This window comes from Salvelinus alpinus, chromosome 16 (genome assembly GCF_045679555.1).
Source record: "Salvelinus alpinus chromosome 16, SLU_Salpinus.1, whole genome shotgun sequence".
Lineage (NCBI taxonomy): Eukaryota > Metazoa > Chordata > Actinopteri > Salmoniformes > Salmonidae > Salvelinus > Salvelinus alpinus.
In genome coordinates, this window is record NC_092101.1 from 24,366,235 (window position 1) to 24,392,501 (window position 26,267).

The following is a 26,267-nucleotide window of genomic DNA, read 5'->3' on the forward strand; positions in this document are numbered from 1 at the left end:
CCGGTGATGCGTTGTGCAGACCACACCACCCTCTGGAGAGCCCTGCGATTGTGGGCGGTGCATTTGCCGTACCAGGAGGTGATACAGCCCGACAGGATTTCTTTACCCCTGTTTCTCCCCAATTTTGTGGTATCCAATTGGTAGTTACAGGCTTGTCTCATCGCTGCATCTCTCGTACGGACTCTGGATAGGCGAAGGTCGAGAGCCATGCGTCCTCCGAAACAGAATCCAGCCAAGCCGTACTGCTTTTATACACAATGCCCACTTAACCCGGAAGCCAGTCGCACCAATGTGTCAGAGGAAACACCGTACACCTGGCGACCGTGTCAGCGCACACTGCGCCCGGCCCGCCACAAAAGTCGCTAGTGCGCGATGGGACAAGGACATCCCTGCCGGCCAAACCCTCCACTAACCCGGACGATGGTGGGCCAATTGTGCGCAGCCCCATGGGTCTCCCGGTCGCGGCCCGGCTGCAACAGAGCCTGGGCTCGAACCCAGACTCTCTAGTGGCACAGCTAGCACTGCGATGAAGTGCCTTAGACCACTGCGCCACTTGGAAGGCCCTCAATTGTGCACCTGTAAAAGTATGTAAGGGTTTTAGGTGACAAGCCAAATTTCTTCAGCCTCTTGAGGTTGAAGAGACGCTGTTGTGCCTTCTTCACTACACTGTCTCCCTCTGCTGTTTCCTGAAGTCCACGATCATCTCCTTTGTTTTGTTGACGTTGAGCGAGAGGTTGTTTTCCTAACAACACACTCCGGATGCCCTCACCTCCTCCCTGTAGGTTGTCTCATCGTTGTTGGTAATCAAGCCTACTACTGTTGTATCGTCTGTAAACTTGATGATTGAGTTGGAGGCGTGCATGGCCACGCAGTCATGGGTGAACAGGGAGTACTACGGAGGGGGCTGAGCACGCAACCTTGTGGGGACCCAGTGTTGAGGATCAGCGAAGTGGAGATGTTGTTTCCTACCTTCACAACCTGGGGGCGGCCCGTCAGAAAGTCCAGGACGCAATTACAATTACACAGAGCGGGGTTGAGACCCAGGGCTACAAGCTTAATGATGAGCTTGGAGGGTACTATGGTGTTGAATGCTGAGCTGTAGTCAATGAACAGCATTCTTACATAGGTATTCCTCTTGTCCAGATGGGTTAGGGCAGTGTGCAGTGTGATGGTGATTGCATTGTCTGTGGACCTATCAGGGCGGTAAGCAAATTGAAGTGGGTCTAGGGTGAGGTGGAGGTGATTTGATCCTTGACTAGTCTCTCAAAGTACTTCATGATGACAGAAGTGAGTGCTACGGGGCGATAGTCATTTAGTTAATTTACCTTTGCATTCTTAGGTACAGGAACAATGGTTGCCATCTTGAAGATGTGGGGACAGCAGACTGGGATAGGGAGAGATTGAATATGTCCGCAAACACACCAGCGAGCTGGTCTGCGGATGCTCTGAGGACGCGGCTAGGGGTGCCGTCTGGGCCAGCAGCCTTGCGAGGGTTAACACGTCTTACTCACGTCGGCCACGGAGAAGGAGAGCCCACAGTCCTTGGTAGCAGGCCTATTAGCTAGAACACATTTTCGCTAAGATCAGCTGTTTACCTGGTTAAACAAAGGCTAACCATGTGTTGGCAAAAAATGTATGTCCAAGTCAAGAAAGCTTACCAGTAGCCAGTGGCGCTTGCCACACTGGTAGCCAATTAGTTTTTTCCAAAGCCTATGTCAGAAACTCCATTGAGTGTAATTGACTACAATGAGTGTAATTTGCTCAATTTTAAGAGTTGAGAAAAAAAGTTGACATCATTAGAAATAAGATATTCTCCTATTTTCTGTTGTTTCTAGCAGGTAGCCTAGTGGTTAAGAGCGTTGGGGCAGTAACTGAAAGGTTGCTGGTTTGAATCCCCGAGCTGACTAGTTGAAAAATCTATGTGCCCTTGAGCAAGGCGCGTAACCCAAATTGCTCCTTGAAGTCGCTCTGAAAAAGAGTGCTAAATGACGTCAATGTAAAATGTAGCGATATTTATCAAGACATTTTCGGGGAAAATCACACTAATAAAAAATATGTATGTTTTTGCGGACCCCTTGCAGTACCTGTAGTACCCCTAGGGGTCCGTGGATTTACGATGGAATACCCTTGGTTTACATGATTTTTTTAATGACTACCCCATCTCTGTACCCCACACATACAATTAACTGTAAGGTCCCTCAGTTGAGTAGTGAATTTCAAGCACAAATTCAAGCACAAAGACCAGGGAGATTTTCCAATGCCTCGCAAAAGAAGAGCACCGATTTATAAAAGGGTCAAACATTTTTTAAAAGCAGACACGGTGAAGTTATTAATTAGTCTTTGGATGATGTATCGATACAACCAGTCACTACAAAGATACAGGTGTCTTTCCTATCTTAGTTGCCGGAGAGGTAGGACACCGCTCATGTATTTCACCATGAGGCCAATCGTGTTTTTTTTTAAAGTTACAGAGTTTAATGGCTGTGATAGGAGAAAACTGAGGATGGATCAACAACATTGTTGAAATTAGTGCCTTTTGCATCCCTTTTATATTTTAGGTAGAAATTGTGCACCAATATTGACTTTTAGCATGTTATATTCAATGAAGTGCCCTTTAATATAAAACACATGGACAATTCAATACATCCAATGTTTAATATGAATGAAGACTTAATAAAGTGCCAAAATTCAGCATTTTCACATGTCCCTCCATGCACCCTCTGTGACTTTAACCCACTTAACCTCAAAATGTATCCAAGTTTTCATCATTATTGTAAATCCCTAGCTATTTTGTTGCTTTGACAAAGTCATTTCTGAATTTTATTATTTATTTAATGTGATTCGTGATTCATTTTAATAAAATAAAATATACTGTCAACCCTGTTACGTGAACTGAACTCTCGTTTTAATATGACGAAACTATTCCTTTTTTTTATGTCAAAAGAAACATTGAACATCTAATAGTCAAATCATAGAATAAAAGCAGGTGAGCTGGTTCTACTCTTTATGTTTTGTGGTGGGAAACTGAGTGGGTCGTGCATAACACATCACTGACACAGACACTGCCTACATACAGACTCGAAATCATTGGCCACTTTAATAAATGGATCACTAGTCACTTTAATAATGCCAGTTTAATAATGTTTACATACAGTTGAAGTCGGAAGTTTACATACACGTATGTCATTAAAACCCGTTTTTCAACTACTCCACAAATTTCTTGTTAACAAACTATAGTTTTGGCAAGTCGGTTAGGACATCTACTTTGTGCCTGACACAAGTAATTTTTCCAACAATTGTTTAGACAGATTATTTCACTTATAATTCACTGTATCACAATTCCAGTGGGTCAGAAATTTACATACACTAAGTTGACTGTGCCTTTAAACAGCTCGGAAAATTCCAGAAAATTATGTCATGGCTTTAGAAGCTTCTGATAGGCTAATTGACATAATTTGAGTCAATTGGAGGTGTACCTGTGGATGTATTTCAAGGCCTACCTTCAAACTCAGTGCCTCTTTGCTTGACATCATGGGAAAATCAAAAGAAATCAGCCAAGACCTCAGACAAACAATTGTAGACCTCCACAAGTCCGGTTCATCCTTGGGAGCAATTTCCAAACACCTGAAGGTACCACGTTCATCTGTACAAACAATAGTACGCAAGTATAAACACCATAGGACCACGCAGCCGTCATACCACTCAGGAAGGAGGCGCGTTATGTCTCCTAGAGATGAACGTACTTTGGTGCGAAAAGTGCAAATCAATCCCAGAACAACAGCTAAGGACCTTGTGAAGATGCTGGAGGAAACAGGTACAAAAGTATCTATATCCACAGTAAAATGAGTCCTATATCGACCTAACGTGAAAGGCCGCTCAGCAAGGAAGAAGCCACTGCTCCAAAACCGCCATAAAAAAGCCAGACTACGGTTTGCAACTGCATATGGGGACAAAGATTGTACTTTTTGGAGAAATGTCCTCTGGTCTGATGAAACAAAAATGGAACTGTTTGGCCATAATGACCACCGTTATGTTTGGAGGAAAAAGTGGGAGGCTTGCAAGCCGAAGAACACCATCCCAACCGTGAAGCACGGGGGTGGCAGCATTATGTTGCTTTGCTGCAGGAGGGACTGGTGCAATAGATGGCATCACGAGGAAGCAACATCTCAAGACATCAGTCAGGAAGGTAAAGCTTGGTCGCAAATGGTCTTCCAAATGGACAATGACCCCAAGCATACTTCCAAAGTTCCAAATTTGTGGGCAGAACTGAAAAAGTGTGTGCGAGCAAGGAGGCCTACAAACCTGACTCAGTTACACCAGCTCTGTCAGGAGGAATGGGCCAAAATTCACCCAACTTATTGTGGGAAGCTTGTGAAAGGCTACCCGAAACGTTTGACCCAAGTAAAACAATATAAAGGCAATGCTACCAAATACTAATTGAGTGTATGTAAACTTCTGACCCACTGGGAATGTGATGAAAGAAATAAAAGCTGAAATAAATAATTCTGACATTTCACGTTCTTAAAATAATGTGGTGATCCTAACTGACCTAAGACAGAACATTTTTACTAGGATTAAATGTCAGGAATTGTGAAAAACTGAGTTTAAATGTATTTGGCTAATGTGTATGTAAACCTCCGACTTCAACTGTATCTTGCATTACTACAGTCAGGTCCATAATACAGATACAGTCAGGTCCATAATTATTGGTAACCTTGATATACTGCAGATGAGCAAGAAAGACTGTATCAAAGATCCACCACCATATTTTACAGTAGGTATGAGGTACTTCTCTGCGTATGCTTCTGTTTTTCAACGCCAAATCCACCACTGTTGTGTGTCGCCAAAGAGCTCTATTTTCATGTAATTTGACCACGCAGACTAGTGGTGAGTTTGCGGTTGAAAAACAGAAGCATATGCAGAAAAGTACCTCATACCTACAGTAAAATATGGTGGTGGATCTTTGATGTTCTTGGGCTATTTCGCGTCCCCTGCTCCTGGCCCCCTTATTAAGGTCGACGGCATCATGAAATTTACCAAGTACCAGAACATTTTAGCCCAAAACTTGGTTGCCTCTGCCAGAAGGCTGACACTTGGCCACAATTGGATCTTCCAGCAAGACAATAACCCCAAACACTAATCAAAATCCAATTTTTTTTTCATTACTTGTCTTTATTACTTGTTAAGAAACTAAATCTATTTCTCTGAGCAATTGTATTAGTATAAAATAAAATAGCATAGAATATAGGTCAGTATTTGTATTATTTGTTTTATATAGTCTTTTTTGCTAATCTTTATTAAGGGTGCCAATAATTATGTACCTGACTGTATTTCACAAGACACATTTCTCAGGGTGTGGCAAAATGTGAAAAAGGTGTCTTGTGAAATACGCTCCGAAAATGGCACATCTGGGATATCGTTCTCTCTCTCATGACACAGTGAGTGTTCAATTAATCTGGTCTCATGTAAGCTGCTCTCAGTCAGGAAAATACACAAACGTTTTTCAGTCGAGTAGGAATATACTAGGCCCGATAACACAGTAAGATCACCACCCAGTGAGCACAAGACATTAAAAATACATATTCTTTTCATTGTCTTTTAAACGTCTTGTGCTGATAGGAGAGCAACTTCATTCACCCTTTTGTCAGAGTAACACATTGAGAATGTTAATGACCCTCACTTAACATCTTCCCTGTAAAACACCCCAAACATTAAACAAGCTTACACAGCTCCTCTTACACTGTTAACTATAATGGCCTGGTTCAGAGAGCGCTGAAGTGATTTGGTATAAGCTCTGTTTAAACTGTACAGAGACAGAATACAGCAGTGTACTGTAGTGCCCTCTTGGATATGTCTTGTGACTACATGCTTGGATAGCTTCACCTACCGCATGTGTTTATTTATATCTTTCCTTGTCTAGTTTGGACGCTGCCAGCATCGGTTTCGTTATAATCATCGACCGCAGGCGGGACAAATGGAGCTCAGTGAAGGCCTCGCTGACGCGGATAGCGGTATGAAGACGTCCATATTTAACTTCAGACAATGCTTTTATCTCTTTCCTGGTGGTATAGTCTGTTTGTGCTTCACTCGACTTCTCTCTGTGTTTGGCATCAAAGAGGAGTTTGCCACAGCACATAGAGTATGGAACCAGGCTATTTTATCTCAGCAATTACCATTGTAAAATAGACCAATGCTTCTATATCAGGAAGTCTTGCGTAAGGCAAATTATTCCCAAGTATAATATGTGAGATACATAATGGAAAGTAGAAACAGAGCAGGAGCTCCCTCCACAATCAGAACTAGGAGATGTCATGAAGCTGTGCTTTGTACCTGTGGCCACTAGGGGGCATTTCCAGGGAACCTCCAGCTGGTGTTGGTGCTGAGGCCCTCCCGTTTCTTCCAGAGGGCCGTCGCTGACATAGGCATTAAGCTGCACCGGGATGACTTTAAAATGAAGGTACCGGTAAGCATGCTTCGCTACCACTCACCGTGTCCAACTCTTAGATCATCTTATAAACTTTTCCTCTGTGTCTGGGTGTGAGATAGTGAGTGACCTGATGTCATGTGGCGTGTTGCATGGCAGTGTGATGTTCACCGGTAAACTAACTGCTAGAACAGTGACTATGTACTCACTGCATGTTTTGCTTGTTTATGTAGAGCTACTAATGTGCCAACATATATAGCCAGGTCCAAAATTATTGGCACACTTGATAAAAATAAGCAAAAACACTTTTGTTTTTTCTCGGAGAAAGAGATTTTGTTTAACATTAAAAAAATGTTCTCTCAAATATAGGGGTAAAAAGTATTGGCACCTATGTTTTCAATACCTTCAATGCGTATGCATCTTTCTTTCGATGCAAAACCCACCACTGGTGTACGTGGCCAAAGAGCTCTATTTTCATGTCATCCGACAAATGTGAACGTCTAGAGTTTGCTAAACGGCATTTTGATTGGAACAGGTGCTACTGTATGTTCAGATGACATGAAAATAGAGGTCTTTGGCCCCGAACACCATTGGTGGGTTTTGTGTCTAAATAAATATGCATATGCAGAAAAGAACCCAGTACCTACTGTAAAATATGGTGTTGGATCTTCGATGTTATGGGGCTATTTTGTTTCCACTGGTCCAGGGGCCCTTGTTAAGGTCAACAGCATCATTAACTTTACCCAGTACCAGGACATTTCAGCCAAAAACCTGTTTGCCTCTGCTAGGAGCCTGAAACTTGGCTCCAAGTGGATCTTCCAGCAAGACAATAACCCCAAGCACACATCAAAATCCACAAAGAAATGGTTAATTGACCACAAAATCCCAAAATATTCTGTATGGAGGAATGGCCTAAGATCCCTCCCAATGTGTTCTCCAATCTCATAAAACATTTTAGAAAAGGCTCATTGCTGTTATCTTCACAAGGGAGGTATTGAAAGGTAATAATTTTGACACCTATTTTTGTCTGTGCAAGTGTATTAGTATAAAATAATATGTTGCTTTTGTTTTGCATACTGTACAATATAGCTCAGTATTTTAATTATTTATTTTGTACAGTCTCTTTTGCTCATATTTATCAAGAGTGCCAATCAATTTGGACTTGACATTCATATATTTCCCTTACTTCATTCAAGAATTTTGGTGAAGGCCAATTCTCCTGCATGACTGTACACATTTTCCAAGACAAATGTTCCAAAACCTCCTTAGATTCCTCACCAACTCATGTGGGCATGCCATCATTATGCAAGTGTATGATTCAAGTCAAGACATCTGGTGAAGTGTTAATAGAGAACTGTAATAAGCCAAAAACCTGGTTGTAATAAAACCCACAAGACATCAAATCATGCTGCATTAGCACGCCATGACACTTCCCACTGGGCACAGATGTCAAGTCCACATCTATTCCACAAAATAAGCCAAAAACCTGGTTGTAATAAAACCCACAGAAGACACAAGACATCAAATCATGCTGCATTAGCACGCCATGACACTTCCCACTGGGCACAGATGTCAAGTCCACATCTATTCCACTTTGGTTCAAGGTAATTTAATTGAAATGACTTGGAAACAATGTTGATTCAACCAGTGTGTGCCCAGTGGGCTATTACATAACCCTTGAGGGAGTATTTTGCAAAATCCAGAGTGTGATGCAGAGGAAGTTGCATTAACATCTACACTCCCCTACGTATTTATTTGGTCAATGAAGCAAAAACGTTGACTTTTTCTCTGTATTCCAGTATTTTGGATGTTTCATATGAGGCGACATTACCGAATGTCACCTTTTATTTGAGGGTAATTTAATACATATCTGTTTTCATACTTACTGTTTCTGGTAAATAATGTATTGTGTCATTTAGGAGTCACTTTTATTGTAATTAGAATAAAATGTGTTTCTAAACACTTCTAAATTAATGTGGATGCTATCATGATTAAAGATAATCATGAATGAATTATGAATAATGATGAGTGAGAAAGTTACAGAGGCATACAGTGCCTTCAGAAAGTATTCACATCCCTTGACGTTTTCCACATTTTGTTGTTACAAAGTGGGATTAAATGGATTTAATTGTCATTTCTTGACAACGATCTACACAAAATACTCTGTAATGTCAAAGTGTAAAAATCTAACATTTGTGAGAAAAGAAAATATGAAAAATAAAACACTAATATATCTTGATTTGATAAGTATTCAACCCACTGAATCAATACATGTTAGAATCATCTGTAATGAACATGAGGGGAGACACAAAGGGAGGTTTCAAGCGCAGGGCACAGCAGGTGTTTATCGCACAGTACCACAGGAGAAGGCAGGTAGCTGGGTCCAGGAGCAGGCAGAAGGTCATACACAGGGTTCCAAAAGGGCAACAGTACAGGCAGGGAAAAGGCTAGTAACGTAGTCCTGGAGATCAGGCAATAGGTAGATAACAGGAAATCCGATAGGCTAAAGTACAGGCAGGGAATAGGAAAAAGGCATCGTTAGTGAGGCAGGAAAAAACTATCATACACAGGAGTAAATCACGGGGAAAAACAAAGTGTGTCACAAAACAAACAATACCTCACAGTGATGGGGTGCAAAGAATTTAACTAAATAGTGTGTGATAATGACATACAGGTGTGTGAACAGGTGATTAGAATTCAGGTGATTGGGATCTGGAGAGTGAGCTGCGTTCAGGGGATCTTCGTGTATGAGTTGGAAGCAGACGTTACATCATCTTTGGCAGCGATTACCGCTGTGAGTCTTTCTGGGTAAATGTCTAAGAGCTTTCGAACACCTGGATTGTGCAACATTTCTCCATTATTCTTTTCAAAATTCTTCAAGATCTGTCAAATTGGTTATTGATCATTGCTAGACAACAATTTTCAGGTCTTGTCATAGATTTTCAGGTAGATTTAAGTAGAAAACTGTAGCTTGGCCTCTCAGAAACAGTCACTGTCTTCTTGGTGTAGATTTGGCTTTCTGTTTTAGGTTATTGTCCTGTTGAATGGTGAATTCATCTCCCAGTGTCTGGTGGAAAGCAGACTGAACCAGATTTACCTCTAGGATTTTGCCTGTGCTTAGCTCCACTCCATTTCTTTTTTTATCCTGAAAAACTCCTTATTCCTTAACGATTACAAGCATACCCATAACATGATACACCCATCACTATTCTTGAAAATATGGAGAGTGGTTCTCAGTGATGTACTGGATTTGTGGAGTAACTACAAGGTTGTTGATCCATTGTCAGATTTCTCCTATCACAGTCATTATACTCTGTAAGCATTGGCGTCATGGTGAAATCCCTGAGCAGTTTCCTTTCTCTCTGCCAACTGATTTAGGACGCCTGTATCTTTGTAGTGACTGGGTGCATTGATGCACCATCCAAACTGTAATAAATAACTTAACAATGCCCAAAGGGATATTCAATTTCTGTTTTAGTTGTATTTTAAACCCATCTACCAATAGGTGCCCTTCTTTGCAGGGCATTGGAAAACATCCTTGGCCTTTGTGGTTGAATCTATGTTTTGAAATTCACTGCTCAACTGAGGGACCTTACAGATAATTGTCACGATCGTCGAAATACCATTCGGACCAAGGCGCAGCGTGATATGGGTTCCACATCTTTTTATTCGTGAAACGCACAAAACAATAAAAGAACAGCAAATGATACATGAAGCTATGGAGTGCTCACATGCAACTACACATAAACAAGATCCCACAAAAAAACTGTGGGGAAATGGCTGCCTAAATATGATCCCCAATCAGAGACAACTGCCTCTGATTGGGAACCATACTAGGCCAACATAGAAATAAAACAACCTAGATTACCCACCCTAGTCATACCCCGACCTAACCAAAATAGAGAATAAAAAGGCTCTCTGTGGTCAGGGCGTGACAATAATTGTATGTGTGGGGTAGAGAGATGAGGTTGTCATTCAAAATCACGTTTAACACTATTATTGCACAGAGTGAGTCCATGCAACTTTTTATAGGACTTGTTAAGCAAATGTTTTACTCCTGAACATATTTAGTCTTGCCATAACAAAGGGGTTGAATACTTAGCGACACAAAATCTCAATTTAATACATGTTAAAATTAGGCTCTAACACAACAAAATGTGGAATATGTCAAGAGGTCTGAATACTTTCTGAAGGCACTTTAGGTGGAAAATACATTGGATTTGCACAAAGTCATCAACGTAAACTATTGTTTTGAGGCTGACATTTCAACCACAAAATGATGTCATCGTGGTAACCAATTTTCAACATAGACAAACCTTGTATAAAATATGTTGAATTTGTACCTTTGAAACAATGTCAGATCTTCAACGTTAAATCCACTATCAGAAAAAGACTATAGGCTGGGCAGCACCTCCTACTGGAGAGTTAATCTGTCTACAGCTATCCGTTCAGGTTTTTAACCAAGCCCTGCTAACTAAATAGATTCACGGTTGTTATCGAAGTCATTCCAAAGGGCAGGTTTAACAGAGCAAATCTAATGTAACTGTACTCTATACGCCATATATCATCAATGATACTATACTGAACAAAAATATGAACGCAACATGTAAAGTGTTGACTCCATGTTTCATGAGCTGAAATAAAAGATCCTAGAAAGTTTCCATATGCACAACAAGCTTATTTTTCTCACATTTTGGGTACAAATGTGTTTACATCCCTGTTAGTGAGCATTTTTCCTTTGCCAAGATAATCCATCCACCTGACAGGTGTGACATACCAAGAAGCTGATTAAACAGCATGATCATTACAAAGGTGCATCTTGTGCTGGGGACAATAAAAGGCCACAGTGCAGTTTTGTCACACAACACAGTGCCACAAATGTCTCAAGTTTTTAGGGAGTGTGCAATTGGCATGCTGACTGCAGGAATGTCCACCAGAGCTGTTGCCAGATCATTTCATGTTAATTTATCGACCATAAGTTGTCTCTCACGTTGTTTTGGAAAATTGGCAGTACGTCCAACCGGCCTCACAACGGCAGACCACATGTCACCACTCCAGCCCAGGTCCTCCACATCCAGCTTATTCACCTGCGGGGTCATCTGAGACCAGCCACCCGGACAGCTGATGAGACTGTGGGTTTGCACAACTGAAGAATTTCTGCACAAACTGTCAGAAACCGTCTCAGGGAAGCTCATCTGCGTGCTCGTTTTCTTCACCAGGGTCTTGACCTGACAGCAGTTTGGTGTTGTAACTGACTTCAGTGGGAAAATGTTCACCTTCGATAGCCACTTGCACGCTGTAGAAGTGTGCTCTTCACGGATGAATCCTGGTTTGCTGATATCAACGTTGTCGCCCATATAGCATGTTTGTGCTGCTCTGGATCGCCCTGTACGACAGCGTGTTCCAGTTCCAGCCAATATCCAACAACTTAGCACAGGCATTGAAAAGGAGTGGTACAACATTCCACAGGCCACAATCAACAGCCTGATCAACTCAAACTGTCATCACACCAGATACTGACTGGTTTTCTGATCCACGCCCCTACCTTTCTTTTTTAAAGCCTTCCACAAGCGTCCCATAATAAGTTGGGTGAATTTTGGCCCATTCCTCCTGACAGAGCTGGTATAACTGAGTCAGGTTTGTAGGCCTCCTTGCTCGCACACGCTTTTTCAGTTCTGCCCACAAACTTTCTACAGGGTTGAGGTTAGGGCGTTGTGATGGCCACTCCAATACCTTGACTTTGTTGTCCTTAAGCCATTTTGCCACAACTTTGGAAGTATGCTTGGGGTCATTGTCCATTTGGAAGACCCATTTGCGACGAAGCTTTAACTTCCTGACTGATGTCTTGAGATGTTGCTTCAATATATCCACATAATGTTCCTGCCTCATGATGCCATCTATTTTGTGAAGTGCACCAGTCCCTCCTGCAGCAAAGCACCCCCACAACATGATACTGCCACCCCGTGCTTCACGGTTGAGATGGTGTTCTTCGGTTTGCAAGCATCTCCCTTTTTCCTCCAAATATAACGATGGTCATTATGGCCAAACAGTTCTATTTTTGTTTCATCAGACGAGAGGACATTTCTCCAAAAGGTACGATCTTTGTCCCCATGTGCAGTTGCAAACCGTAGTCTGGCTTTTTTATGGCGGTTTTGGAGCAGTGGCTTCTTCCTTGCTGAGTGGCCTTTCAGGTTATGTTGATATAGGACTCGTTTTACTGTGGTTATAGATACTTTTGTACCTGTTTCCTCCTGCATTTTCACAAGGTCCTTTCCTGTTCTTCTGAGATTGATTTGCACTTTTTGCACCATCATCTCTAGGAGCCAGAACGCGTCTCCTTCCTGAGCGTTATGACGGCTGCGTGGTCCATGGTGTTTATACTTGCGTACTATTGTTTGTACAGATGAACGTAGTACCTTCAGGCATTTGAAAATTGCTCCCAAGGATGGACCAGACTTGTGGAGGTCTACAATTTTTTTTCTGAGGTCTTGGCTGATTTCTTTTGATTTTCCCATGATGTCAAGCAAAGAGGCACTGAGTTTGAAGGTAGGCCTTGAAATACATCCACAGGTACACCTCCAATTGACTCAAATTATGTCAATTAGCCTATCAGAAGCTTCTAAAGCCATGACATCATTTTCTGGAATTTTCCAAGCTGTTTAAAGGCACAGTCAACTTAGTGTATGTACATTTCTGACCCACTGGAATTGTGATACAGTGAATTATAAGTGATATAATCTGTCTGTAAACAATTGTTGGAAAAATTACTTGTGTCATGCACAAAGTAGATGTCCTAACCAACTTGCCAAAACTATAGTTTGTTAACAAGAAATTTGTGGAGTGGTTGAAAAACGAGTTTTAATGACTCCAATCTAAGTGTATGGTAACTTCCGACTTCAACTGTATATAGTGTCAAAGGACACACACAGGTGTCTATAATCGTGGCCTGATATCATTGGTTAATTCTCAGATATAAAAATAACATACCAAAAACATGAATGGATAGTATATGATCATAGATACAATTTGGCTACATAGGCCTACAAACATTTACAATAGCAAAATCACAAAAATCACAAGAATGGCTTCAGATCAAATCAAATCAATTTTATTTATATAGCCCTTCTTACATCAGCTGATATCTCAAAGTGCTGTACAGAAACCCAGCCTAAAACCCCAAACAGCAAGCAATGCAGGTGTAGAAGCACGGTGGCTAGGAAAAACTCCCTAGAAAGGCCAAAACCTAGGAAGAAACCTAGAGAGGAACCAGGCTATGAGGGGTGGCCAGTCCTCTTCTGGCTGTGCCGTGTGTTGATTATAACAGAACATGGCCAAGATGTTCAAATGTTCATAAATTACCAGCATGGTCAAATAATAATAATCACAGTAGTTGTTGAGGGTGATGCAAGTCAGCACCTCAGGAGTAAATGTCAGTTGGCTTTTCATAGCCGATCATTAAGAGTATCTCTACCGCTCCTGCGGTCTCTAGAGAGTTGAAAACAGCAGGTCTGGGACAGGTAGCACGTCCGGTGAACAGGTCAGGGTTCCATAGCCGCAGGCAGAACAGTTGAAACTGGAGCAGCAGCACGGCCAGGTGGACTGGGGACAAAAATCCTGAGGCATGGTCCTAGGGCTCACGTCCTCTGAGAGAGAGAGAGAAAGAAAGAGAGAGTTAGAGAGCATACTTAAATTCACACAGGACACCGGATAAGACAGGAGAAGTACTCCAGATATAACAAACTGACCCTAGCCCCCCCGACACATAAACTACTGCAGCATAAATACTGGAGGCTGAGACAGGAGGGGTCAGGAGACACTGTGGCCGCATCCGATGATACCCACAGACAGGGCCAAACAGGAAGGATATAACCCCACCCACTTTGCCAAAGCACAGCCCCCACACCACTAGAGGGAAAGCTTCAACCACCAACTTACCATCCCGAGACAAGGCCGAGTATAGCCCACAAAGATCTCCACCACGGCACAACCCAAGGGGGGGCGCCAACCCAGACAGGAAGATCACGTCAGTGACTCAACCCACTCAAGTGACGCACCCCTCCTAGGGACGGCATGAAAGAGCACCAGTAAGCCAGTGACTCAGCCCCTGTAATAGGGTTAGAGGCAGAGAATCCCAGTGGAGAGAGGGGAACCGGCCAGGCAGAGACAGCAAGGGCGGTTCGTTGCTCCAGAGCCTTTCCGTTCACCTTCACACTCCTGGGCCAGACTACACTCAATCATTTGACCCACTGAAGAGATGAGTCTTCAGTAAAGACTTAAAGGTTGAGACCGAGTCTGCGTCTCTCACATGGGTAGGCAGACCATTCCATAAAAATGGAGCTCTATAGGAGAAAGCCCAGCCTCCAGCTGTTTGCTTAGAAATTCTAGGGACAGTTAGGAGGCCTGCGTCTTGTGACCGTAGCGTACGTGTAGGTATGTACGGCAGGACCAAATCGGAAAGATAGGTAGGAGCAAGCCCATGTAGTGCTTTGTAGGTTACCAGTAAAACCTTGAAATCAGCCGTTGCCTTAACAGGAAGCCAGTGTAGGGAGGCTAGCACTGGAGTAATATGATCAAAGTCTACGTTGAGACCGAAGGGAGCAAGAGTCTTTAAATTCACGATATATACATCTGTGCAAAATCTCGAACAGCACTGATCACTTGCACTGTGTACTTTTAATGTAATCTGAATCCAAGTAATTTGGTTGTGCTATTAGATGAAGCACAGTGATAACACATTATAAACACATAATATCTGACATTGTATTCCCATTCGAACTTTATTGTGCTTTTAAATGGTTGAACGCATTGTGATAACATATTGGAAATTCAAAAAACTTCTGTCTGTCTTTTTAAGTGGGTGAATAAAGGTTGAAATCTCATTGATCAACATCTCAACCAAAATGTACTCACATTTCTATGTTGAAATGGCGTTGTGGTTGCATCCACGTTCATTTAGAAGTGTTCCCAAACATATTATTTTCTTATTTACAATAAAAGTCCCTCCAAAATGACACAATACATTATTTACCATTAATTTCTATTTAACACAACATAATCTGAAACACAACCAAAACAAACTACAAATGCATGTTGTAGAGTCACAATCTTGATGTAGTCATTGCATGCTCGGAATATAGGACCAAATACAAAACTTTTGACTACTTTAATACGCATATATGTGAATTTCTCCAAATACTTATGACACCTTCAAATGGGGGTACTAGATACTGTCAAAGCTAAAATACCACCTCTGCAAGATTAACGACTCAACTCGAACCTGCCTACCCAATAGCAGTCAGTTATTCCTTGTCATTAATCTCTCAGATCTGTTAGATGCTGCTCTGCCTTACCACTGAGCCTGTTTACGGCTAGGGACTGTTCCTCAAACTCAACAGTAAGGGCCTTACAGTAAAGTGGGCTATCCTCGGAGCCTAGTGCTTATGCTGCCTCACTCTCGTTCCACCTGGTGCCTTCTCAGGATCACCCAGGCCAGAGCTTCCACCGTAGCCCACTATGAGCGGCCCCTATTTCCTGGGTTGGCTTAGCCCAGAATCACCCCTCTTACGACTCCGACCATTGTACTCAGTACCTATAGTTCTGTCTCAGGTTATTTTATTCCAGCAACTAAGGTTCCCAATAGACTAATTAACCAGATGCTAAAAATCCTAAATTAATCAAGTCAATTTCAGAAACCTAGAGTAAAACGACAGGCACTTGTATGACTCTTTGATGACACAGGAGTTTCAGAACAATAAAGCAAGTTTATTCAAAATTCCAGAAACAGGCATTGTAAGTCCCAGCTCAATCAATCAATATCACAAATCAATAATCACACAAGCAATTATGAGAAACAAAAGTTAACTATGGATTAGATACCTCCAGCGCCCTTATCTAAACCCCTATTAGGTTGCCAATGCAATATCTTTTGTATATCACACTTTTATGAGAAGCATATAATTTAATAACAAGAAAAATTATGTCTTACCTTCTACAACTATAAACAGTCTTTTGTTGCCCCCCTCAGGATGATCAGTCCCTCAATTGTTGTTTCAAAACTCTAACAGCTACTTAAAACGTCTATCAATAAGGTAACCTTAAGGATTCCTTGTAGAACTTTACTTTTATTTTACTATTCTAGGTCAAGCTAGCACCCTTAATATACCTATAGCTAAACATCATCATCACTACTAGTTTTAAACATTAACACTTCTTATTCCCTTCAAATCGTTGGGCCAGTAACCGAAACGTAAAAATCTGTCATTCTACCCCTGAGCAAGGCAGTTAACCCACTGTTCCCTGGGTGCCGAAGACGTGGATGTCGATAAAGGCAGCCCCCCACACCTCTCTGATTCACAGGGGTTGGGTTAAATGTGGAAGACACATTTCAGTTGAAGGCATTCAGTTGTACAACTAACTAGGTATCTCCCTTTCCTTTTTTTTTTAAATCAACCTTTAATATTCAAATTTCACTCAATTCTAATTTCACCCTAAACTAACTTATTACTCCAGTTACATCTTAAACATACAACATCCCATCATCATCCTATTATTTCAACATTATAACATTTCGCTATCTATCTCTAAATGTACTGTACCTTCAAACAAACATCTCATCCTTAACCATTTTACTATATTACTTCAGTCACCCTTTAACATTCCCCAACCATATTTAACATTTAATTATTATTTAAATACATTTCAGTCCCAATTCATTTCTTCTTCTTTTTCTTCTTTTCTAGGGTCAATGTACATTTTTCTCTCAATGTTCATTCTCCTTTGTGCGAGTGTAAGTGAAACTTCATAAGTGTGTGAGTGTGTGAGTGGGGCCTTCCTGTCAGCATCACCAGTCCTTGCTTTCTGCCACAAAAATGTCACAGAAAACTAGGCCTTAGCCTGTTATTCTGACAATACATAAAGTGCTTTAATTTCTAAAAAGTTAAATATTTATGTATGAAAATACCCTCAAATATAAGGTGACATTCTGAACTGTCGCCTCATATGAAACATTTGATCTCAAATCCCAAATGCTGGAGTATAGAGCCAAATTAAACATTTTTAGTTCACTGTCCAAATACATAGGTGACTTTATAACATACAGTATTGTATGTGAATATCTTTTCTGTCTTTACAGATTGTGATGCTGAACTCCCTGTCTGACTTACATGGCTACGTAGATAAGGGCCAGCTAACATGTGAGCTTGGTGGGAACCTGGAGTACTGTCACAGTCAGTGGATCCACCACCGGACAGTGAGTCACCATGACATTTGACCTTTGGTCTAAACAGTCTTTACTCACTGGGAATTTCTTGTAACTGCAGGATCTTACAGAGAAGTGAATACTGAAATATTGCCAGTTTCCACATAATAATCCTTTTCTACCATATTTATTTTCTACTGGGATGTCGGTTTACTATAGATGTAATCCTAAAAATGTATGGGTCATGGCACAGTATAATCTGAGGTGTGTTTGTGTTTTGCTGTCAGGCCATTGAGAACTTTGCTGTGACAGTGAAGACCACAGCCCAAATGCTGCAGAAGTTTGGCACAGATCTGGCCGAGACGGAGCTGCCTAATGACGTGCAGTACACCAAAGACCTGCTAACTACTCACACTGAGAAGCATGACAAACTAAAGGTGAGACACTGCTTCAGCATCAACATGGGGCTTCTGAACCTGGCTACCTATTAGGGTTCACCTATACCCATAGTTAGCATCTGAATATTCCCTATGTTGATGAGTGGTAGTATAGTATTAGTAGATTCACATACAGTAGTGAGATCAGTGGACTGGTTTCTATCATGGCCTGTTGCTTAGTAGTTTAACCACACTCATTAGCATCAATGGCCCAGATAACAAGCATAGCAAAGTATAGCATAGGAAGCATAGCAAGTATTCTATTCCAAAACCAGACTGTTGATCAGGAGCAGCCCCTGTCTCATGATCCCCCCCATAGGCAGGTGGGTCTCCTCCTGGCATAGCCTGGTATTTAATTAGTTGTTTAAATTTGACAGGATGAACTGAAATTAGCGGTGCAACAGGGGACTACTCTGCTGGGCTGTATCAAAGAGCAGGCCGCGAAGTCTGAGAACCACAAACTAAACCCAGACGAGATGGAGAACCAGACTACAGTGGAAAGGTTGGTTACTGGGACCTAGTTCAGATACTATATGTTTCTAATAAAACATGTTTTTATGTACAGTTCAGTACAAACATATACGTACAGTTCATGAGTGCATGGGTTTCAGGTTGTTGGCCCAGCTGGATGAGACAGAAAATGCTTTTCAACAGTTCTGGTCCAAACATCACCTCAAACTGGAGCAGTGCCTGCAGTTACGCCATTTTGAACATGACTTCCGAGAGGTATGTACATTTCTATGACAGAGTCCCTGTCTGCTGACTACTGTGGTCAGCAGGTTTTGCTTAATCATATAAAAAAAGAGAGTTGGACAGAACACATCCTGGCTGTTTGAGTTCCTCCAGAGAGAGCATGGCAGTCAAGGTCACTGAAATACATGGATATTATACTACATACACAATAAAACATTTAATTAAATGTAACTAAATGTAATTGAAAATGTAATCTACGTAATCCCCATAAGTACTTATTTATCATGAGAGGGCCATAAACAACTAGTAATGCTGCATACTCAATTTTTATTTATTTATAAATTGCTGAGGTGTAGTCACTTTTGAGGACACAAGACACAGTACACAGTACAAATATGATAAGAATATGATTATATTATATATGATGGATTTTCTATTCAAGAAAACTGTATAAATAAGGCTTGAAATTACTTTTATTCTTTCTAAATATAGCATAATCAGATTATAAAACAACTAACTATAAGATTTCACCTTCCTTATAACTGTAAAATACATTTGTATGTTTAGTGTTAGACAAAATGTGCGTATTTTCTAAAGATCTCTCTTGATCAAAACGTCTGCCCCCATCGCTGTGAATGTCTCACAGAGCTCTAGTTTTGCTTTCTGAACTCGTTAGGAACCCACCTTTCAGATCATATTAATCTTGTCTGTTTATGACAAACAGAAAGGTTTTTTGTTTAAAATCTATGAATTATTTTAGATGAATGGCTATAAATCGATCTCTGAATGTGCTACCGTGATGAAACCACTCTCTCCTGCTGCGCTACGATGTAATGATTGCGATGTAGGGTGCAGCCAGGAGTTGATGTACAGTCGGAAGTGCGAATGAAATGGTAGGAGGAACATCCCAGCTTCAAGTGGTTTCACATTCCACATCCTACGTCACACAGCAAATCCCAGGCACTGTTTCTCTCTTCTCTCACAAAGTGAGGGTAGTGATAATAAAGTCAGAGTGTCCTCCTTGTATCCAGAATATGCTGTGGAGAGGATGATTCTGCAAGTGCACTTCTGGATGCCTTCCAGTTGGTCGGAGAGGGCTTGAGTTAAGGAGCTATTCCAAGCTGGTGCTGCGTGTTCTAGGCAGTGGTGGATGTAGCCTGTGTATGGCTACCAGGTCAGCCTGTGGGACATTGAAACTTTTTAGTCTGCGGAAAACAACTTCTTGTTTCCTTTTCTAACAATGGACGTTACTTGTTCGTCCCACTGTAGATTATTTTGCACAAGGACAAGCACAAACATTTTGACTGATTCACAGACTTGCAGGTCTTTCCTGCTGATTGTAAGGGGACTTGGATGGGGCAGGTTTCTCACAAATGATATCAACAGGACCTTGCATTTCAAGGGGTTCAGGGCCATATGAGTTTCCTGGACCCTCCCCACTAAGCATTTACTGACAGTGTCATGACGTTGCCCTCTTTGGGTACATCAAGCCCCATCCCCCTCTCTCTGTCTCCTACACTCAGGCTGCTGCGACCCCAGGTCGTAAATTCCTGGAGGAGATTATCTCCTCATGGCCACAGTATCGAGAGAGAGGGAGTTTTCATAGAGAGAACAAAGGAATTTCTTCCACCTCACAGAACTGGAGGTCCGAACAGTATTTAAGTTCTGGAGAACGTATAAAAGATCGGTGAAGAATTCAGCTACGAACTGGTCCGTTTGGTACAATTTTGTGAAACTCATGGGAGACAATACGGCCACATTACCATAACGCTGTTTATATAATAGCCTCAGATATGAGGCTTACATCTAATTGTTGTACAGGATGAATGAGGAAAGATTAAACTATTTGTGAAATTATGGGATGCTATGTAATGATGTAATGTGAGAGAATTGTATTGCTGTGTAAAGTTTCACTTAAGTCACTGGCACGCCCCCATGAACACAGTTAGGACTTGGCGTCATGAGACAGCCTTTTTCTGCTTTTCCGAATAAAACCCCCACCTTGAGAATTTCTCAACAGACCATGTTTCTCTCAATTACAAGAGGACAAAGGTTGCAGACCAGCTTACCTCGATAACGAGAGGGCCAAGGTTTGAGACGATTGCTGAATCTTTTAACCATCCCACGTGGTTAAACTCTTAGACTATCGATACCGACAGAATAAGAACAAGTCTTTGATATTAATTACTAGTCTGCAGCTAGGAATTCGGTATCATTGAACGCGAAGACCGACATCCGCCGAAACATCTATTCTATAACGACATGAATGAATGTCACTCTGAACTATTCATTGTAACCACGACAGAGAGAGAGAGAGGACAGACTCTCCAACAGAAACAAACTTTTCAACAGAGATCCCGACGACACACTGAGCGTAAATATATATATTGATTGCAATTGTTCCCGAATGAGTGAGCATTCATGTGCAAAGGATTAGCATTTCAATTGTTATAATTATCAACTGTGTGTTGTCTTATCTCAGTCAACCCCCACTTCCCTTTTGTACACCAAGCCGCGATGCCGGTTTATCCCACTAGGGAAACTCCGTTATCTTTTCCTTGTAACTATCTACTGTTTGTTTATGCATTTCTGTGAATTACTTAGTTAGTAAATAAATTATTTAAGACAATTGATGTATGGATGACATAGTGAAGACTGGGTTTGTGCAGTTAACCAACAATTTACGACGTTTGGAATGAGACTAACATGAGGTAAATAATTCATTAAATCGAAGACTAAGTGATCAGATATTCAAATATCTGAAAGTTATGTTAGGAAAATTATAACTTTATAATCTGAATATTTTCCTTGGTGCCCCGACTTCCTAGTTAATTACAGTTACATGATTAATCAGTTTAATCGCGTAATAATAATTACAGAGAGTTATTTGATAAATAAGTCTTCAGTTTATTGATGCCAAAGACACGACAACAGCAACGTCTTTTGGACCAGTCTATATTTGGCCCAAACATAGACGTCTGTAATTGGTTCAGATTTGGTCCGGTCCGGAACGGCCTTGATTTGGCCAAAACATAGACGTCTATAATTGGTTCAGATTTGGCTGATCTGGACCGGACCAAATCTGAACCAAACATAGACACCTACAGTATGTTTCACAAGTTTGGACATCATAGTACAGCACAGTACAGAACAGTAGAGCACAGCAGAGTACATCACATTACAGTACACAGTACAGTATAGAAAAGTAAAGTATATTACAGTACAGAACAGTAGAGTACAGTACAATACAATAGAGTACAGTAAAGAAAAGTATAGTGTACTGCATTGTACTCTACTTTACTCTAATGTACTCTACTTAATTAAACTATAGTGTACTGTCCTGTACTGTACCATACCATACTGTTGTCGTGTCTTTGGCATCATTAACATGAAGACTTGTTTTATCAAATCAATTCTCTCTAATTATTATAACGTGATTAAACTAATCATGTAAATGTAATTAACTAGGAAGTCGGGGAAAATCTTCAGATTACGAAGTTATAATTTTCCTAATATAACTTTTCAGATATTTTAATATCTGATAAATTAGTCTTCTAATTAATTAATTATTCTTTACCTCACATTAGTCTTATTCCAAACCTCGTAAGTTGTTGCTTATCTGCACGAACTCAGCCTTCACTATGAATCATCCATACATCAATTGTCTTAATCATTTATTTACTAACGAAATAATCACAGAAATGCATAAACAAACAAACAAACAGTAGATTTGGTTACAAGGAAATGATAGGTGATGTTCCCTAGTGGGCTAAACCGATATGGCAACTTGGTAGACAAAGGGAAGTGGGTGTGGACTGAGAAGGGCGCGAAAGACAAAAGTCACTACACAGTTGATAATTATATTGATTGAAATGCTAATCCTGTGCACATGAACGCTCACTCATTCGGGAATAATGGCAATCAATATATATTTACGCTCAGTGTGTCGTCGTGATCTCTGTTGGAATCGTCCATCTTTCTGTTGGAAAGTTCATCTGATCGTCTCTGCTCCCATAAAGTCTCTCGTGGTTAGAATGGATACTTCAGAGTCCCATTCAGAAATGTTCTTATGTGATAGATGTTTAGGCGGTTGTCTCTCTTCGCATTCAATGGCACATAATTCCTAGCTGCAGACTAGTAATTAGTATCGAAGAGTTGCTCTTATTCTGTCGGAATCGATAGTGTCAGAGTTTCAATAACCATTACAACCTTAGCTTATACTGAGATTCTTGTGGTCTCCACTCAACCTTAGCTCCCTCAGCTGACCGAGGTAGGCATGGTCTAAAGGAAATTCCTTCAGGTGGGGGTTATATTCGTAACAGTAGAAAAGGGCTGTCCCATGTGGCCAGATCAATGTTTGTGCTCATGGGGCGGGCCAGTGACTTAGTTAAACTTTAAAGGGAATACAATTCTCTCACATTAACGGTTTAAAATCACATTACACAATTTCACAAATAGTTTCATCTTTACTCATTCATTTTATACAATAATTAGATGCAAGCCTCATAACAGAGGCTCCTGTATAAACAGAGTTATGGTAATGTGGCTGTATTGTCTTTCCTGAGGTCCCAATCATAAAACAAAATGGACTGGTTGTCGCTGGTTTCTCCAGCGACCGTTTACACATTCTTCAAAACATGGATATTGTTCAGTTCTCAAGTTCTGTGATGTAGAAGAAGTTCCTTTGTTCTACTGTGAAACCCTCTCTCTATACTGCCTTACCATGAGGAGAGAGTCTCCTCTAGGAATTTACGACCTGAGATAACAGAACCTGGGTGTAAGAGGGAGAGAGGGGGAAGGCACTCGCTATACCCAAAGAGGGCCACGTCATGACACTGTACTGTACTCTACTGTGCTTTACTCCAGTGGTTCCCAACTAGTGACAATACCCCATAATGACAAAGTGAAACATGTTTTTAGGCATTTTTGCAAATGTATTGAAAAGGAAATAGAGAAATATCTAATTTACATAAGTATTCACACCCCTGAGACAATACTTTGTGGAAGCATCTTTTGGCTGCTATTACAGCTGTGAGTCTTTCTGAGTAAGTCTCTAAGAACTTTCAACACTTGGAATGCACAATATTTGGCTATTTTTTTCTATTTTTTTCTTCAAGCTCTGTCGAGATGGTTGTTGATCATTGCTAGACAAGTCTTGCCATAGATTTTCAAGCCAATTTAAGTCAAAATAGTAACTGGTACATTCAGGAACATTCAATGTCATCTTGGTAAGCTACTGTATATTTGGCCTTGTATTTTTTGGTTATTGTCCTCCTGAAAGAGGAATTTGTCTCCCAGTGTCTGTTGGAAAGCAGACTGAACCAGGTTTTCCTCTGATTTTGCCTGTGCTTCACTCTTTTCCCTTTCTTTTTATCCTGAAAAACTCCCTAGTCCTTGCCCATGACAAGCATACCCATAACATGATGCAGCCACCACCATGCTTAAAAATATGAAGAGTGGTACTCAGTGATGTGTTGTGTTGGATTTGCCATAAACATAATGCTTTGTTCTCAGGACATAAATTGAATTTATTTGCCACATTCATTGCAGTTTTACTTTAGTGCTTTATTGCAAACAGTTTTGGAATATTTGTGTTCTGTACAAGCTTCCTTCTTTTCACTCTGTCATTTAGGTTAGTATTGTGGAGTAACTACAGGACAATGTTGTTGATCCATTCTCAGTTTTCTCCAACTACAGCCATTAAACTCTGTAACTGTTTTAAAGTCAGCATTGGCCTCATGATGAAATCCTTGAGCGGTTTCCTTCCTCTCTGGCAACTGAGTTAGGAAGGACACCTGTATCTTTGGAGTGACCGGGTGTATTGATACATAATCCAAAGTGTATTTAATAACTTCACTATGCTCAAATGGATTATCAAAGCCTGCTTTTTTATTTTTACACATCTACCAATAGGTGCCCTTCTTTGCGAGGCATTGGAAAACCACCCTGGTCTTTGTGGTTGAATCTGCGTTTGAAATTCACTGCTTGACTGAACAACCTTACAGATAATTGTATGTGTGGGGTACAAAGATGAGGTAGTCATAAAAAAATCATGGTAAACACTACTGTTGCACACATAGTGAGTCCCTTCAACTTATTATGTGACTTGTTAAGCACATTTTTACTCCTGAACTTATTTAGACTTGCTATAACAAATAGGTTGAATACTTATTGACTCAAGACATTTCAGCTTTTAATTTGTATTTAATTGGTAAATATTTCTAAAAACATAAGTACACATTGACAATATGGGGTATTGTGTGTAGGTCAGTGACACAACATCTACATTTTTGTTATTTTTTATTCAGGCTGTAACAACAAAATGTTGAAAATGTCAAGGGGTGTGAATACTTTCTGAAGGCACGGTAAATCCCCAAATGGATGTAGCAACTGCAGATTCCGCCTTAAAAATATTATTGTGATATAATGCTTACTTCATTGAGAATGTACATGAAATTTGGCCATAGAATCAATGACCGAAAAATACAGATTTTCAACGTATTTGATATGTATATTCAATATATATTTTAGACACCTGGAAAATACATATTTTCAATGTTACCTTTCATTCAGCACCTAAAATGCACCTGACGTCAATGTCTGGAATAGAAGTCTAAAAGACGTCTTTTCAACGTAATTTTGCTTATTGGGATAGTAGATCTGCTGGTCTCATACCCAGTTGTATCAGACACTCTATTGCTGTGGTGTGGCCAATCTTATCAAAGGCTTTGGAAAGGTTTTGGTGATTAAGGTGGATATTGTGGGTGGAATGTCAGACTCTTTGTATAGGCAGTCAAGCATACTAACCAGGGCTTGGGTGGATGATCTGTCTAAGGTTTGGTGACATGTCCTCTTTAATCCAGGCAGCGGCAAAACTCTCCGATACTTTAGAGAGCTGTGGAGTTAGTGATATACAGTAGGCCTCAACTGGTCGATGGGGGGTTAGGTATCGGCAGCACTGTGTCCTCCTTCCACTGTGAAGGGAATTTTCCCTCCTTGAATGAGGAATTGAGGATGTTGCTAACAGGGTGGCTTAATTCACAGGCAAACTCACATATATTTTTGGGATGTAAGCCTTCAGGGCTGGGTGCTTTGTGAAAAGCCATTACAATGACAACACTTTGCTTGTCTAAAAATAGTTGCTTCCCCTTTACTTTTCTCACTTTTCTCAGTGTTATACATGCTTGTTTATGGTCACACTTACAGTATAACGCTCCCTCTCAAGCATATAAGTTAGCAAAAACTGTACATGAATATGTGCCTGATCTGCAGTTGTCTCTGTGTCCTCTCCCCTCTCCCAGGTGAAAGTGTCATTGGACAGTCTGATGGACACTCTGACTTTCCTGTCAGATATTGGGGACTGTGTCACCCGAGTGGAGATGTTACTGAACGACCTCAATACCTTAGAGGAGAAGGCTCAGGTCAGCTCAGTCACATAACATACGTCATATGAAATGTAACATCTAAACTTTTCAATTCCAATGATTGAGTACATTGCACAATGTCTCCACTATGG

At 40.8% G+C, this 26,267-nt stretch overlaps 1 protein-coding gene across 12 annotated transcripts in view; it reads left to right on the forward strand.

Annotated features, from left to right (window-relative positions):
• mcf2l2 (MCF.2 cell line derived transforming sequence-like 2) overlaps positions 1 to 26,267 on the forward strand; it is a 136,271-nt gene that overhangs the window by 41,091 nt on the left and 68,913 nt on the right. For 10 of the 12 annotated variants that reach the window (XM_071345519.1, XM_071345518.1, XM_071345522.1 and 7 more), the window contains 7 exons: positions 5,921 to 6,011; positions 6,344 to 6,463; positions 17,556 to 17,672; positions 17,909 to 18,058; positions 18,436 to 18,560; positions 18,670 to 18,784; positions 26,053 to 26,172. In XM_071345519.1, the coding sequence (XP_071201620.1) occupies positions 5,921 to 6,011; positions 6,344 to 6,463; positions 17,556 to 17,672; positions 17,909 to 18,058; positions 18,436 to 18,560; positions 18,670 to 18,784; positions 26,053 to 26,172 (838 nt within the window). The remainder of the gene's footprint in view (positions 1 to 5,920; positions 6,012 to 6,343; positions 6,464 to 17,555; positions 17,673 to 17,908; positions 18,059 to 18,435; positions 18,561 to 18,669; positions 18,785 to 26,052; positions 26,173 to 26,267) is intronic. The other 2 variants (XM_071345520.1, XM_071345529.1) reach the window with 2 other exon arrangements.